This window comes from Pagrus major, chromosome 14 (genome assembly GCF_040436345.1).
Source record: "Pagrus major chromosome 14, Pma_NU_1.0".
Classification (NCBI taxonomy): Eukaryota; Metazoa; Chordata; class Actinopteri; order Spariformes; family Sparidae; genus Pagrus; species Pagrus major.
In genome coordinates this window covers 21,777,784-21,793,300 of record NC_133228.1, presented here as the reverse complement: position 1 = coordinate 21,793,300, position 15,517 = coordinate 21,777,784, and the positions used below count along the sequence as shown (strand labels likewise).

General features: G+C 39.8%; 1 protein-coding gene across 2 annotated transcripts in view; it reads right to left on the bottom strand.

Moving 5' to 3' along the window:
* Window positions 1-3,589: 3,589 nt before the first annotated feature.
* The window catches only part of dgki (diacylglycerol kinase, iota), a 70,358-nt gene continuing 58,430 nt past the window's right edge, over window positions 3,590-15,517 (bottom strand). The window contains exons 21-33 of one of the 2 annotated variants that reach the window (XM_073481178.1): window positions 15,263-15,375; window positions 12,019-12,119; window positions 11,038-11,117; window positions 10,718-10,762; window positions 10,111-10,180; window positions 9,543-9,583; window positions 9,329-9,453; window positions 9,079-9,104; window positions 7,517-7,554; window positions 6,913-7,033; window positions 5,745-5,781; window positions 5,388-5,487; window positions 3,617-3,782 (exon numbers count right to left, since the gene is read on the bottom strand). In XM_073481178.1, coding sequence (XP_073337279.1) covers window positions 3,672-3,782; window positions 5,388-5,487; window positions 5,745-5,781; window positions 6,913-7,033; window positions 7,517-7,554; window positions 9,079-9,104; window positions 9,329-9,453; window positions 9,543-9,583; window positions 10,111-10,180; window positions 10,718-10,762; window positions 11,038-11,117; window positions 12,019-12,119; window positions 15,263-15,375 — 1,008 coding nt within the window. In that variant the 3' untranslated portion in view covers window positions 3,617-3,671. Of the gene's footprint in view, window positions 3,783-5,387; window positions 5,488-5,744; window positions 5,782-6,912; window positions 7,034-7,516; window positions 7,555-9,078; window positions 9,105-9,328; window positions 9,454-9,542; window positions 9,584-10,110; window positions 10,181-10,717; window positions 10,763-11,037; window positions 11,118-12,018; window positions 12,120-15,262; window positions 15,376-15,517 lie in introns of both variants that reach the window. The other variant, XM_073481176.1, reaches the window with a different exon arrangement.

The following is a 15,517-nucleotide window of genomic DNA, read 5'->3' as shown; positions in this document are numbered from 1 at the left end:
TCAAGAATGTTGTAAACAAAAAACAAAGATTGTCATACGAGTTTGGGAATAAAATGAAAAAAACTAAATCAAATCATTGTTCTGCTTTTTTGTAAGAAAAGTTGATTTTTGTGTGTCGTTCCCACGTCGTCAAAACTTTTGACGACGTGGGAACGACGAACAAAAATCAACTTTTCTTACAAATAGCACCTTTAACGCAGCCTGTCCTGTAGATTGAAAATGAACGCAGCTTATCACGACCCATATTTACATTTCTTGTCTTGGCAGCGACCCCTAGTGGCTGTAGTAGTTATTACAGCTGCAACAGAGGACGTGAGGGGCAATAGTGTAAAGATCGACAAGTCCGCATAGAGAGGACCGCTGTTCACGTGAGTCAAAATCAACAGTGAGTTATTTTAACTTACTAACGTAGGAAATGATGTAATGTACATAATCTATTTACATAACGTCGATATGTTGGTTACTGAAGTTTGAGGTGTCGTAGTTATTTTACCCAAAACCACGATGTTTTCCTAAACTAAACCAAACTGCGACTGTACGACAAATGTCTGGTACATCTGCTGCAACGGTCATGTTGTTTTGGTAACGGTGATATACGTCGTTTTGGCCGTTGCTGGCAATCGACCTATTGAGTCATACGAGGATGAGCTGTTTTTAAATTTGGAAAACAAAACAAAGTTTGACCTTTCATTTGCCTGACAAGCACTGTTTTATTCTAGAGGATGTGACTGCAGATAAGCAGGGGAAGCTAAGTGATTCAGAGTGAAACTATGAGAAAATTAAAGCCACGTCTAGAAAAGAATATGCAGTTGATTTATTTTTACTGTACAAATGTTTTTCCCCTTTTTGAAAAAAAATATTTTACACCTTTTCTCCCCTCAAGGTTAAATACGGCATTTGTGAGATAAATGTGTTCAAATTTGTCTCTGTAATGAAAGAAAAAACAAACTTTTATCAAAATGTTTAAGCTTAAGGTGCACTCGATATCTTCTGGAGCTTTCGGCCACAGTGGAAAAGATGCTTTCCACTAAGAGGAAGTTAAAATAAAAGCTCTGTTTCTAGCTCAGCTCTATATTAAAATAAAGTTTGCCTTGAGCAAGATGTGGAAACATCAAATGTAAGAAATCTTTGAGTAATACTGTGAGTCTGATGTCTCCATGTTAAAAATCCAGACTTCTACGATGGCTACATGTGACAAATGTTCAAATGCCCCCACAGATACTTGGGAAACAAATCCTACTTTATATATCAATTTAGTTTACAACAGGTTATATCAAAGAGACCTCACAGGGTTGTTTAAAAGTTCAATCCATCGACATACATGCACACAAAAGAAATTAAAAACAAAAAGAACAAGACAATCATAAACCCAACCAGCACTGAAGTAAAATTGCACATTCAATACTCCTCGGTGCTAAATGGTCGACTATGTTAAAAACATTAATGTAATGTAAACGATTAATAGAGAAATGCAAAAAGACGTCATCTATTCATATTGCATTGAATATGGCTCAGATTTTTCTTTTTTTCTTGGATAAATGCTGCAGACACACACACACACACACACACACACACACACACACACCAGACAGTCTGTAGTTGTGTACATGCTGAAAAGAGAAATTGAAGTTTCTTCCTTCTCTTGCAGCTGTACCGACTTCTCTCTTTTCAGGTCTGATATGGAACGGGGAATATTTTCACACACACTCGCACAAACACACACACACACACACACACACACACACACACACACACACACACACAAACACACAAGCTGCATGTGAAAAGCCTTGTCGGGTCAGGAGTACCAGACACACACTAGCGCGGTGTGAAAAGTTTAAATATTTGTTTGTGTGTCGGCTGCTGGAGCATCAGACGCTTAAAATTAACAGGTTTGTGATTATGCTTAAAACGCCTGTTTTTTGAATGTAGTTTGGTGTGTCCTCTATGATCAACTAGCTGCACTCACCGAACGATCACTTTTCTTGATACTGTTGCTTTCTAAATAATGTGAAGTGGTTCAGTCAGTGATATGAGCCTCAGCGCTTCAGTTTTATTTGATTAAATCTGAGAAGCAACATTTTAATTAGACTTGATTTAATATAACTAAGAGTGTTTTTAGCATTTTAGTCCTGTGATTCTCTGGATTTGAGCAGCAACTGATGATTGTTTTTGTTATCGATTTATCTGCCAGTTACTTTCTAAATTAATCGATTAATTGTTTGGTCTGTCACATATTTAATATAAATTTGTTTGTCTTCCACACCACATAATTTTAGTCCCAACTCTTCTGTAATGACTCAGAGGACGCTGTAATCAAAAATGAAAAGTTATAGAAAGTTTTGATCATATGTTTGATTATTTTCTATTTTCAATATTGTAACATATACCAATATATAAATGTCCTTATTAATATCTTAAAAAATATTTTTTAGCCGTCTCGCACAGTCCTATTATGAGACCTTTTCCACTAAGATGATAATAAAAACTACACCTAAGTTAATTTAAGTCCACATCGTTATGTAACATCAGCTATCAAACTCCTGCGACCAACGACAAGTCCAACACATGGTGGAATGAAACAGTAAAAAACAGGAAACTGATGATTGTCGAATAAAATAAGTGAAATAAAATGTTTTTGGACCACGCAGAGCAAAAAAAATTATGGTTACTTAATAAAACAGGTTGTTCTAGAAGTCATTAAAGGATTATTCCCACTTGTTTTAGCATCTTTCTATATTTATGATTGTTTTAAAACCACATTTTTCATGCTGTTTATGATCAAAGTTTAGGGGAAATGTTCCCAAACTTTTTGGCTTGTGACACCTTAAAACAAATCGATATCCACTGGGAGCAGCTGGACCAAAGTGTGATTCTTTCTCGAGGGCTTTTTTTTTTTTTAACTGTTTTATATGAGTTCCTGGTGTTTTATGTGAACGTGTGAAGCATCTCGTCTTTCTTGTTTTATAAAAATAAGGTTATTTTTCGTCACTTCCTGCCCTCTGCACTTAAACTAAAGTGAGACAGCTGAAAGACATTTTTGAGCTCTGTTGATCCATCGATGGATAATGAAACATCATAAATTTAAAGCAATCTGTTTTGGGGATTAATGTGAAAACCAACCGCTGTGAGGGGTCATTAGTTAAACAGATATGACACTACGTCAGTGCAATGTCTTTGGCACACAGGTTTTATGGGGTAAACACAGAAGCCTTTAGTACGTCCATCAGTTCTGAAATGAAACTTTATGTTATATTGATTATTTTTCAACACTTCTTACTGAGTAAATTCATTCTTAAAATATGAATTGTGACCAAAATAAACAACATGTTTTCATGAACTCACGACCCGTGACGGCTGCTCAAAGTGCACTTGCATCCTGAACCGTTAAAAGTCCTACAATCAATCACTCAGTCGATCAATCAGCACAACCAATAAATAGAATATGAATAAATAAATACAAATAAATAGTTGACCATCAAAATCTCCACTGCAGTGCTGCTGTGAGCTGAAGCAGTTCACTCCTCTGCTGTGTCTCGTTCATCTCTGTGGAGACGACGGAGTCCGATTTCTTTTTTTTTTTTTTTACACTTTTCTCTCTCAGATTCGTCTCCACTACGAGTGTGTGAGTCCAGAGAGACAGAGTGAGTGTGTGTGAGTGTGTGTGAGCCTCAGACAGCCGTCTCCAAGTCTTCGTTGGTGGTAGAAGAAGGGTGTTGTTGGGTGCTCAGGTAGGTGGCGAGCTCAGAGTCTCCCTCCGCTTGCTCCGCGGGAGTCTTCCCCTGGTGGAGACACACAGATGTTAATGTTTGACAGGGGACATGGTCATTAAAATAAAATAAAGCATAAGGCTGAAACTGAAAATGATTGAGCTGACGAATTTAAATTTCTTGTTTTGTCGAATCAACAGATCAAAACACAAACAGAAAACAAAGAAAAGCAGAAACATCTTCCCCTTTGAGAAGCTGAACCAGCACATTTGGACTCACGAGTCACTGATTATCAAAACTGTTGCACATTAATTTTCTGTTGGACAAGTAATCAATTTAAGACCACAGGGACTGTTTCAGCAATAAATGTTACATAAAACGGTGTCCACAGAGTCAGGATCACTTGCACGGTTGTTGTATTAGATTGTTGGTTCTCAACCTCAGGGCTGCGAGTTAACTTCCAGGGGTCACCAGACGTTTGAGGAGAAAAAAATTAAAATAAGTCTTTGGAACACATTTTACACTACGTTGCCTGATCCAGACATATAATCTGGTATAAAATTAAATCTTTTGGCTGTTTGTGAAAGTCAAAGAGGCTGTTCACATCACAAGTCGACAGCTTTATGTCAAGTCACACCGTGATTTTGATCGCACTTCCCCGCTCGGTAGGCAAATATAATATTTAATACGCAAGGAAAGAAATATCTTCATGTGTAATGTTTGCTGAATTAACAAGAAGGCCCAAATAGTTAAGAATGTGTAAACAGCGCTTCATAAAGTTTTAACAGTTTCTCCTAAAGCAACAAGTCTCAAAATTTAGCATTTTTTTAAATGGAGTCTGGTGATTTTCTCCACAGGTGACAAAGAAGTAGCCTTTATTAGCATCTGCTTACTGTATTCTTTAAATTTGACATGTTTACCGTCAATATGGTACATTCTTTAATAACTTTGGTGTAAATGGTGAAATCAGAAACAGTTCAGGGAGGTATGACTCACTTAAGACATGAAAACAGACTTTTACCGCGATGACTCGACAAACTGACACTTTTCACAAGAATAGAAGCGTCCTTAATGTTTTGTATTAAATGCCAAATTTACAAGAAGGCACCAGTGATTCAGAATTTTCCGTAGCCGTTTCACGAAGTTCCTTAAATTCCTCTTCATGCAACAACTCTTATAATAATTTGCTAAGGGGGTCTGAGGATATTGCCGTTACTAGTTCAGTGGTTAATTGAAACAGAAAGTGAAAGTCGAGGTTACGTTGTGAGTTAAAAGTTTAAGTGCTTTTAAAGTATTAAAGAAACATGTCTTGTGTTGTTTCTGCTTTTACATTTCTTTACAGTGTTTTAAACTGTAACTGTGAGGGCAAATGATCCCAGAACAAACCAACAAGGTGTCAGAGACGACTCAGGTTTCCTAAAACTCCCAGAAAATTCCTGCATCCGCCTTCCACTAGCTCGGGACATCCCCCAAATAAAACGCGAACACAGATCAAACCTGCTGACAACCTTTTGTTCAAATATTTCTGTTCTATGCAGTGGAGGACACACCCTGTTAGTCAGTGAGTGTATTTCTTTGTAGATCATTTACATGTCAGGCTGCTGCTGCTCCGATATGACTCAGCTGGACTTACGGGAAACCTGTTTGTTCTCCAGTGAACGTGCAGCGCGTGTTTACCTGGAAGTTGGTCTTCTCGAGCGACGCACCGGCCTCCACCAGCAATCGACACACGGCGTGCTGCTTCTCTGAAGCCGCTTTGTGCAACGCAGTGTCTCCTCTGCACACAAACACACAGAAGTCCTGATGATCAGATAAACTGTGAAGACGAGCGAAGAGTCATAAGATGTTTGCGGTTCCACTGAGCATCGAAAAAGAAAAACCACCCAGCAGATAAAGGAGGGTTTAGGTTTGTTGTTGGCACGTTATTAAAGCACGAGATTTCCTTTCACGATAATCTGATTAAATCTACATTAACACATGAAACAAACACAGAGGTTCCTTTAGAAAAAATAAAATGAAAAGTACCCAACATACTTCTCTCTGTCTGTCAAATCCAGAAGCACCTTAGAGCCTGAAGAGGAAGAAACAACAGACACAAACACATTTGTTTGTATGGACAAAACACAACAATGAGCAGAACCACAAATATCCTCTTTGTCATTACACATATTCTTCTTCCTCGTCAAGATTACCCACAATGCAGCTTGCAGATTCAGCTGTGTTATGCTAGTAGTAGCTTCAAGCTACATTACTTGAGGCAATTCTTCAGATTTGAGCTACAAAAAGCTTTATTCAACTTCATATATGCAGCAGTTCTCCCCAAGACATGGACACTGACTTTGATGCGTAAAATCGGTGGAGTTGACCTTTAACAGTTAATGTTTGTTTACATTTTAAAAATGTTGTCATTGTTGATAAAAAAAAAACAAGGAATCCAAAATACCACTACTGTGGAACTCCTGTTACTGTAAACAAAGGCAGCAGCTATTCTCAGAACAGAAGTGAGTCTGTCTGCTGTGGTGGTTGAAAAGGTCGACCAAGATTTGTTCAGACTGGTGTATTTGTTTGATGTTTGTGAATGAAATCAGTTGGAAACAAACCGTATAATATTACTTTCAATACAACTCAACTGAGCCTTGTATGCTCTTGAAAAAAGGATACGAAAGGCCATAATTACATGAACAAGATAGTCATGTAATAGCTGGATTCATAAGAATTTGAGATTTACAGTCGGATCATTGTAAGGGGCATTCCCTGAGTGACTTAGTGTCTATTCTTTCAAAACAAAAGTTGCTTTTGTTCTGGGATGAACGACTTCCTGTTTCCCACTAAAGCAAAATGATGTAACTTTTTTGCCTTAGAATAACAGCCTCAGAATCATGTTGATGGTACAGTGTCTTGTAACAGAGGGTAAATGTTGTATGTAGCTTCAGTGAGAGGGTGGGATCACACCAGCGTATCAAACTACATGTACTGTAACCACCAACCTTTAATCTTTACAATTATAACTTTAAACCCGTTAAAGTGACACTTCTCTCTTGTTTTGTGCTGCAGACGTTGAGCCAAGTTTGAAAGACAGCATAAAATACATTCAGGAGGCTGTCTGATCCATTTGTTTACAGTAATAAACATGACCAATGACACATAAAGCACCTTTAAGATAATTACACACACACATGCACATCATCATGCACATTCTCACCCTTTTGCAGTATGTAGCTGACCAGCTCTGTGTGTCCGTTCTGAGCAGCTATATGTAGCGCTGAACAACCTCCAGAGTCTCTGACTAACAGACTGACGCCTCGACGCACACACTCTGACAGCTGCAGACAGAAAACAGGGAAGTGGAATCAGGATTTATTACAAGAAGGTACATGCAGAGTCCTCACTTGTAGCTTCAGGGTATAAAAAACTTTACAAAGCATTGTAACGTTGGGATGTGATGCTGTTTTTTTCCGGGAATTTCTGAATACTTTTCATCTGTTAAGAGCATCTTAAACTTCTATGACTGATGTTGAGGGCCGTCGATTGTAAATTCTTGTGTCCTGAGTGCACAGAGTTTGAACAAACTGCCTTTACGCTGACTCATTTTTGGCTGATATGAATCATGAATGAATGTCATGAAGGTGAGACTTGTTCTGTTGAGTCTTCTCCTGAAGACTCAACAGAACAAGTCTCACCTTCATGACATTCATTCAAGTCCCAGGAAAGTACGGCAGATACACAGGTAAAACTGGTTTTAAGTTACAGAATCAAGGACAAACTGTGTGCGTCCGTCCGTCTGTGTGTGTGTGATTGAACTTTACCATAGAGAGATCTCCGGTACTGGCAGCTTTCAGCAGGGCTGTAAACACACAAACAGACAGAAATCATCGCATGAGCTCACACTGCATAACGAGGCGTCGCTTCACTGATTTCTGCAGAATTCACACTCTTCCACGGACACACCTGTTTGTCTTCCCCTTCTTCTACAAGTATCTGTGTTGAAATACAGCTGTCAGACTTGATGACCAACTCTGAGCAAAGTTCTGGGGACTTTTCACTAACGTTATTTATCATTTAAGCAGATTTCTGCTTTGATTGTTATCTTTAGATCGTGTCTTTTCTAAGATAGGAAGTGGAAGTGAGAAAATAAATGTTTGTTTGTTATCCCGCACTCGTGAAGGTTAAGTTTCACTTTCAAATCCCCCGTCTCGCTGCATTTTGCATGGTCAAGTGAAGGCCGAGGTTATTTCCTCGTAGCAGAATATTTTCATTGTCTCTGGAGCCAAGAAACTGCTCATCAAGCACATCAAGTAACTGAAACACCTGCTTCATTCACAGAGAGTAAGATGTTTCAAAAAATGGAAACTCTTTAAACAAATTTTACTCGCCTGCAAGATCCAAAGACTAGTGAGTGTGTGGCTTCCAGTTTTTGTCATTTTTGTATCTACAGCAACAAACATTTCACTGCTTGTTAGAATTGAACCAACAAAACAATGAAACAAACTTGACTTAAAATGAAACGTATGAAGTTACAAACAGGCAGAATAAGAAAATGCAACGAGAGAAAATCAAATCCAAGCAGAAATGTTTCAATCTCAGAGTGTGTTACTGTATATTTCTAGTGTTGTAGTGTTGTTTGCTGCTGCAGGTGTCAAAACTGAAAGTGGACAAACAGTAAACATGTCAGAACGTGTGAGGATGAGATGAGGAACAGCTTCATTAAACCGGAGAGTCCCAGGAATCACAGGGACTTATACGTGAGACCAGATGGTCACGCCACCACAGTAAACATCTGGAAACTTCTTCAACTTTTCCAGAACACGTCTCCAGAGACATTATTGTTCTACTCATCAAAGGGCTGAACGTGGTGATTTGTAAAACTGAAACCTGTTTGGATTATATTTACCAAGCTGCTTCAAACTGTAACTTTTGACTTTGCATGACCAGACATCCTTTGATTGAACGGTTTGTTATAGACATGACTAATATGAAGCTATGAATATGAGCTGCTCGCCTCAGGGCGACGCTACAGAATATCCCTCGCAAAGAAAAAGATCTGCAAGTAGAATTTTGTCCTGTTAGTGTGATGTTTTTTTAATCTAGTGGACATTTGTGTTTATATTTTCCCAAGAGACCAAAGACCATTTTCTTGCTTCAGCTGGACAATAAAGTTATTCTATTTTATTCTATTTTAGCTAAAACAACAAAGCAATCTGGCATCTTTTCTCGATAAAAGTGCAACTTATTAACCAGGAAATATTTAAAAATATCTCACTGAAAAGTATGAGAGGCTTCACTTACAGGTTTTAAAGTGATTAAACTACAGCCAGAAATCAGTTTTTATACATTTATGTGTGCTAGGGTGCGTGTGTGTGTGTTCTACCTTGTTCCTCAGATGTCAAGGGAGTCCTGGAAAAATAAATTAAAGAGGAAATTAAGAATGTGATTGATAGTTCAGTACTGCAAACAGGGATTATTTGGTAACAATTTATAATAACCATCATTAATAAATGGTACATTTATAGTTAATTGAGCTTTGGTTAATAGTTATGTCACCAACAAACAATGAAATGCCTTATAAACCACTCATTACAGTCAGGTCTCCCTTGCAAAAGAGGTATTTAACCTCTCACCCAGCAGTAGGTTCCACCACCAGATCAGGCATCCCCGTGGACACTGCCTGATTCACCATAGGTCCCTCGTGGTCCAGGATAAACACCTCGTCCTGACAAATTTCTGTCACAAAGTGGAGGTGCTCCTACAAAAGCACAGAAGAGAGGCATGTAAATATACGAGCAGCCAAACGTTTCAGTCAAAATCAAGTGTTATCTTAACCAAAGTGTTTACCTGAGCCTTGTCGATGCGATAGAAGCGGTCAGCTGATGTGGCTGCAGAGCAGAGACGTACATGTGAACAAGAAAACACTTTTACTGTTGCTTGAAATTAACTCTGTATTATCTATTAATTTGTCTCATCTATTAAGTTTTACTTCTTGTTAAGCCCTGAGAGGCAAGTGAGAAAAATGGAAGACGAGACAGGGATGTTGCAAAATATGCTCACAGACGATATATGTACTTATACTAAACTAAAACTTGCTTGGACGAAAACATTAATGCTTCAAGTCTTATTTAGAAGGTGTGGTGCTGGTGCACATCAGCCTCTTGTGGCTGAAATTAGCATTACAGGAATCTGGTTGGTGTTGTTGGGGTTGCTGATCTTGGTGCTGTACAGTAAATATGCATTGTCTATATGCGTATAGCTCACTCTAGCACAGCTAAGAAGCTGTGCACAATCCCTGTCAAACGAACAGATAAATAACTTTCTCAATCAAGGTAGTCTGAGCGACAACTGCGTTTATGTCCATCGTTTTCATTTCTTATTTCTGTCAACATGTGTCAGGGTTTCAATCACTCACAATCCAAGAAGCTCCAGTTGGGAGAGAGTCTACTGGTCGAACTGGTCCTGGGGACGCCTCTGCACTCGTCCTGGAGACAAAGAGACGGACACTGTGATCTTCATCATCCGTTCACTGAGCAATAAAACTGAATATTATAAAGTTAACATGGGGTTTATTTGAAGAGAGAAGAAGCAAAAAGAGAGAAATCCAGACAGAGGTTAAGTGTTTTTGTTTTGAGCAGTCGAACAATTAATAGCAAGACAGAGACAATTAAGACAATGAGGCAGCGTGTAGCTTGGTTTAAATTAGTTTTAGACCGAATCAGTTTATGTTTTAAATGTCCAGAAACATTTTCTTTACTCAACATGGGTGTCAGTCTGTATTAGACCATATTTAGCTAGTTTTTACAGTTGAATTCCTCATTTTAAAGGGTGTAGTGTAACCAAAAAGATGTTTTTCTATCATTGTAAGAAGAACATTCTGGGAAAAAGTCTTTAAAATCATGGCACAGATTGTATAAGGTCAGACTGAGAGATTTTTAAAAATGTAGCAAGTAGCTTCTGAAGCCTCCAAAACTAATAATAACCCAACTTTTCCTGCAGTGAGACACCCAAAAGTCATATACCTGGTAGTGCACTCTGTGGCCAGTAGATGGCGCCTGGTGTAAGTCCTAGCAAGCACAGCAGACAGGTTTCAAGGTTAACAAACAGCCAAAGCATTTACATCAAAAACTTGCACGGATGTTAGCTCGGTTAGCAAAGGTTTCCCACATAAGACAGACAGCTCTGCATTCCCGCTGGTGCTGGTTGCATATCCATCTATAAATAACTGGTGGAGAGATGACGCTGCAAGCATCATGAAATAATGATGACGAGGAAGAACCAGAGGAAGGGAGAGAGAAAGAAGAACATTAAAGTAATGGTAAAGCTAAAGGGGGAAACTTGCCTCTTGTAATCTGTCGATATACAGCCGGCACGTCTCAAGGTCACAGTCGCCCCTCACCACCACGATGCCCACTGGGATGGCTGGAAGACACAAACAGGTTGAGGGGGAACTTATTGAGAGTGACCACTTTCTCAAACAAGCAAAAAAATATGGGCTATTGACCACATCTTATGACCGGTGATACAAAAATGGTAGTTTCGTCAGAGGACAGTGTGATAGGCAACGTTACACTCTTCTTCTTCTTCTCCTTCATTTCCTTCTTCTTCACCTTCTTCTACTCCTTCTTTTCCTTCTTCTTCTCCTTCTTGTACTCCTTCACATTCTTCTTCTTCTCCTTCTTTTCCTTCTTCTTCTTCTTTTCCTTCTTCATTTTCTTTTCCTTCTTCATCTTCTCCTTCTTCTTCTCCTTCTTCTCCTTCTTGTACTCCTTCACATTCTTCTTCTTCTTCTCCTTCTTTTCCTTCTTCATTTTCTTTTCCTTCTTCTTCTTTTCCTTCTTCATTTTCTTTTCCTTCTTCATCTTCTCCTTCTCCTTCTTCTCCTCCTTCTTTTCCTTCACATTCTTCTTCTTCTCCTCCTTCTCCTCCTTCTTCTCCTTTTCCTTCTTCTTCACCTTCTTCTACTCCTTCTTTTCCTTCTTCTACTCCTTCACATTCTTCTTCTTCTCCTCCTTCTTTTCCTTCTTCTACTCCTTCACATTCTTCTTCTTCTCCTCCTTCTTTTCCTTCTTCTTCTTCTTCTTCTTCTCCTCCTTCTTCTTCTTCCTCATTTGGAAAAAACTGTTTCCAACTCCTTTTCGAAAAAGCCAAACCACTACAAGAGAGCGGGAAACTTTTGCGAAATTGAGTTTGAGTTTTCTTAAAAAATTTGCTGTTTTACACGAACCTTTTCTCAGGCGATACTTCTAAATGCACATAAAACAGATCACTTGAAACACGGCCACCATCAAGTTTCTTTGATTCAGAGAAAACAGAGCCTTACAGATGTCTCGTAGTCGTTCTTTGTCGTACTGCAGTCGGTCGTACTCCTGCAGGCTGATCCGATTCACCCGGAGACGCAGGCGATCCGGAACTGCGTGAGGGCTGGAAGAAGAACCACACACACAAGTGCATGTACGTGCACACACACAGTTCAGACATTCCCCAACACACAACAGTAAGGACATGTATATACATACATGCACACACAGACACGCATAGACACGCAAGTCACAAACTAAATCTGAGCTTTTGCAACATAAAGACACTTCTAGTTTTGTCATTCAGCTCATTTTTTAAAAATAACTGGAAGTTTGCAAAGAATAATAAAAGCAATAAAATCTGCCTGTGGTAGCAAAGATAGATAAAGATAAAAGACTATGCAATCCTCCTGCGACACGACCCTGATTTTAAGTTTGAGTTTGAGGTGGGCAAACACATTTTAAAGTGAATGTTTTTGTGGGCATTGCCTTCAGCGTGAATCAAAGAATATTGACGTCAGAAACACGGTGGGCGATAAGAAAAAATTAGAAAACACTGTTGGCAAAATAACCCATCTACCCAGCCTCAAAAGCTCAAATCCTTACCTGCAAAGGAACGAAACAGGAGTAACGTGCATAACATTTACATTGTTTTGGTTTTCTCACTCAGAGCTGAAGCAAAATTACAAAAAAAAAATACAGCTTTTCTGGGGGAGGGCATGGACATCAAGTGAGAGCAAAGGAATGGTGCAGGTCTAATCAGAGCACAGCTCAGGGTAAAGTTAAAGGTAAAAGGACTACAGCAGGAAAAACATCAAGACGAGGCAGAAGCACATTTAGAAGTGGAAGGCTTCAGCATGCAGCCATACAGTCTCTCTCTCTGTCAGTCTCTCTCTTAGTCCACATATATATTATAACTTAACACACACACAACAGAAACATTCAGCACGATACAACTCAACTTGGGTTTGACCAACATGAGTTTTTGAAGGCAATACTGGCACAAAATTTGTCTTGGACTTCTGATCTGGAGCCGTTTAAAAAGGAGAGAACCAGAGTCCCTGGTGAGTGCTGAGTTGAGTCATTGACTTGAATGCAAATACACGGGTATTAGCTTACAGCTTATTTACAGTAAAGCAAATTAATCTGGCTGTTTGTGGTGAATAAACACAAATGATCGTGCAGTGAAACTCGCTCTGCTGGTGGTGAACACACCATTAAAATCGGATGTGACGCGAGGTAATGTTTTAAAGTTTATTTCACGTTACGAACTCTTACCAAAAACAATACAAATTGTGTGTACAGGTCCAGCGTCTGTGTGTTTTTGAAGAAAAACTTTAATAAGTAATGTGAAGATGTGGAAAATGGGGACTTTCATCACTTTAAATGCCTTTTATGTAAAGTAAGTGTTGGTTTCTGTCATTCATCATAAACACTGACTGGTTTCAATGTCATCAAATCAATTATTGATCGAACCCGAGACGAAACATGACACAACGACACCAACGACTCATTTACTCACACAGAGACGTACAGACATACATACAGTGACATACAGTGACATACAGAGGGCTGAGGTACTTACACAGAGAAGGAGTCTGGGGGAGCAGAGAGGCGGCGCAGATCAGCTGCACACACCTTCTGAATACTACCGCCGCACACACCCAAACACACACACAGAAGAGAGGAGGGATGTATGGCGGAGAGGAGGAGGAGGAGGAGGAGGAGGGAGAGTGATGGAGATGAGAGGAGATGAGAGGAGAGAGTGTAGAGGAGAGGAAGAAATAAAGAAAAGGGAGATTGTAGAAGGGGAGATGAGACAAGAAGATAAAACAGAAGAAGAGGAGTGGAGGAGAGAAGCAAAGAAAGAGGGGAGAGAAGAGGAGAGGAAAGAAAAGCGATGAAGGGAGAGGAGAGAGACAAGGAAAAGCAGGAAAGATGAGGAAGAGGCAAGGAGAGGAGAGGAGATGAGAAGAAGGGAGGAGAAAGGAAATGAGACAAGGAAATGTTGTAAGGTAAGGAGAGAAGAAGGATGGAGAAGGAGAGGAGATAAGGAGGAGGAGAGTAGGAGAGAAGAGAGGAGAAATAGAGGAAAGGAGAGAGGAGAGGAAACGAGAAAAAGAGAGGAGAGAAGACAACATTGGGAGGAAAAGATAAGAGATTTGGAGGAGTAAGGGAGAGGAGACAAGGAGAGAATGAGGTAAGGAAACAGGAGGAGAGAGATGGAGGAGACAAGGAAAAGAGAGAGGAGGAGAGAGGAAACATTGGAATGAAAAGATTAAAGACGAGGAGGAGACAAGGAGAGGACTCAAGGAAAAGAGGGAAAGAAAACAAGGTCAGAAGAAAGATGGAGAAGGAGATGAGATAAGGAGCAGAGGAGGAGAGAGAAAGAGGAGAAGAGAAGAAAATGAAACCAGGAGAGGAGAGAAAGGAAAAGGAGCAGTGGTGAGGAGGAGTGAAGGAGAATAAAAAGGGAAGAGAAAATGAGGAAATGAAATGAACCAGAGGAGAGGACGGAAACAAAGGACGGGGAGAAGGAAATGAAAATAATAAATAATCAGAAAGAGTCCAGGCGTGTTTTTGTCAAAAAAGAAGAGGAGGTGACAGGAGGAGGTGACAGGAGGAGGGACAGACGGAGAGAAGCCCAGAGGTAAGTAGACAAACATTGATAGCACAGTAGCAGAGCAGTACATCAAGCAGAGACACTAGTTACTGCAGCTACAGCGAGTACTTCAGTACTACTCTTCTCTATTTAACTCTCATGCAAACATTTACAGTTGCCTGATAACTTTAACACACAGTTAAATATCACATATATACACAGAGATATACATGAAGAGTTATTAGTGCTACAGAGACGGAGGTGGTGGAGGGTTAGTAGCCACAAAATGTCAGATGTAAACTGTTTTATCTCTGACAGGAATCAATAAACATCTCATCTCCTTCTCCTTCTTCTCCTTCTTCTTCTCCTCTCGGGTGAACCACACAGTATTACATGTCAGTGTGTCACTGGAGAGATCCCTCCCTGGTGCGTTTGTTTGGATTAATATGAGTGGACAACACAGATATCTCGACATTGATTGTGGTTTTTGGCGAGCTGAAGAGAGATGTGGGACATTGAGAGGAGTGAATGTCAGCTCCCACTAAACAGATTGTATGACTCACTCACAGTGCAACCCGGGCTTTTACAACACTGCTGGCCTAGTTCCTCTGTCTGTACTTGTGTATGTGTGTGTGTGTGTGTGTGTGTGTGTGTGTGTGACTCACTCGTTGAGCAGGGGCACAGAGGTGCGCCTCTTGCTCTTCTGGACCATGTTGGCCTGGTTACGTAGGGAGATGCGGAGAGTGGAGGGAGCGAGTCGACACGGCTCACCGTCCACCTACGTACACAAAGAGACACAAGGATCACGGTCAAAAAATAGAAATTAATAATTAAGCAGACCATATAATATGGCAGTTGTTGGTGTTAGCTGACAGGCAGGATGAGGCAATGATGATTCAATATCAGTGTCAAAACAACAC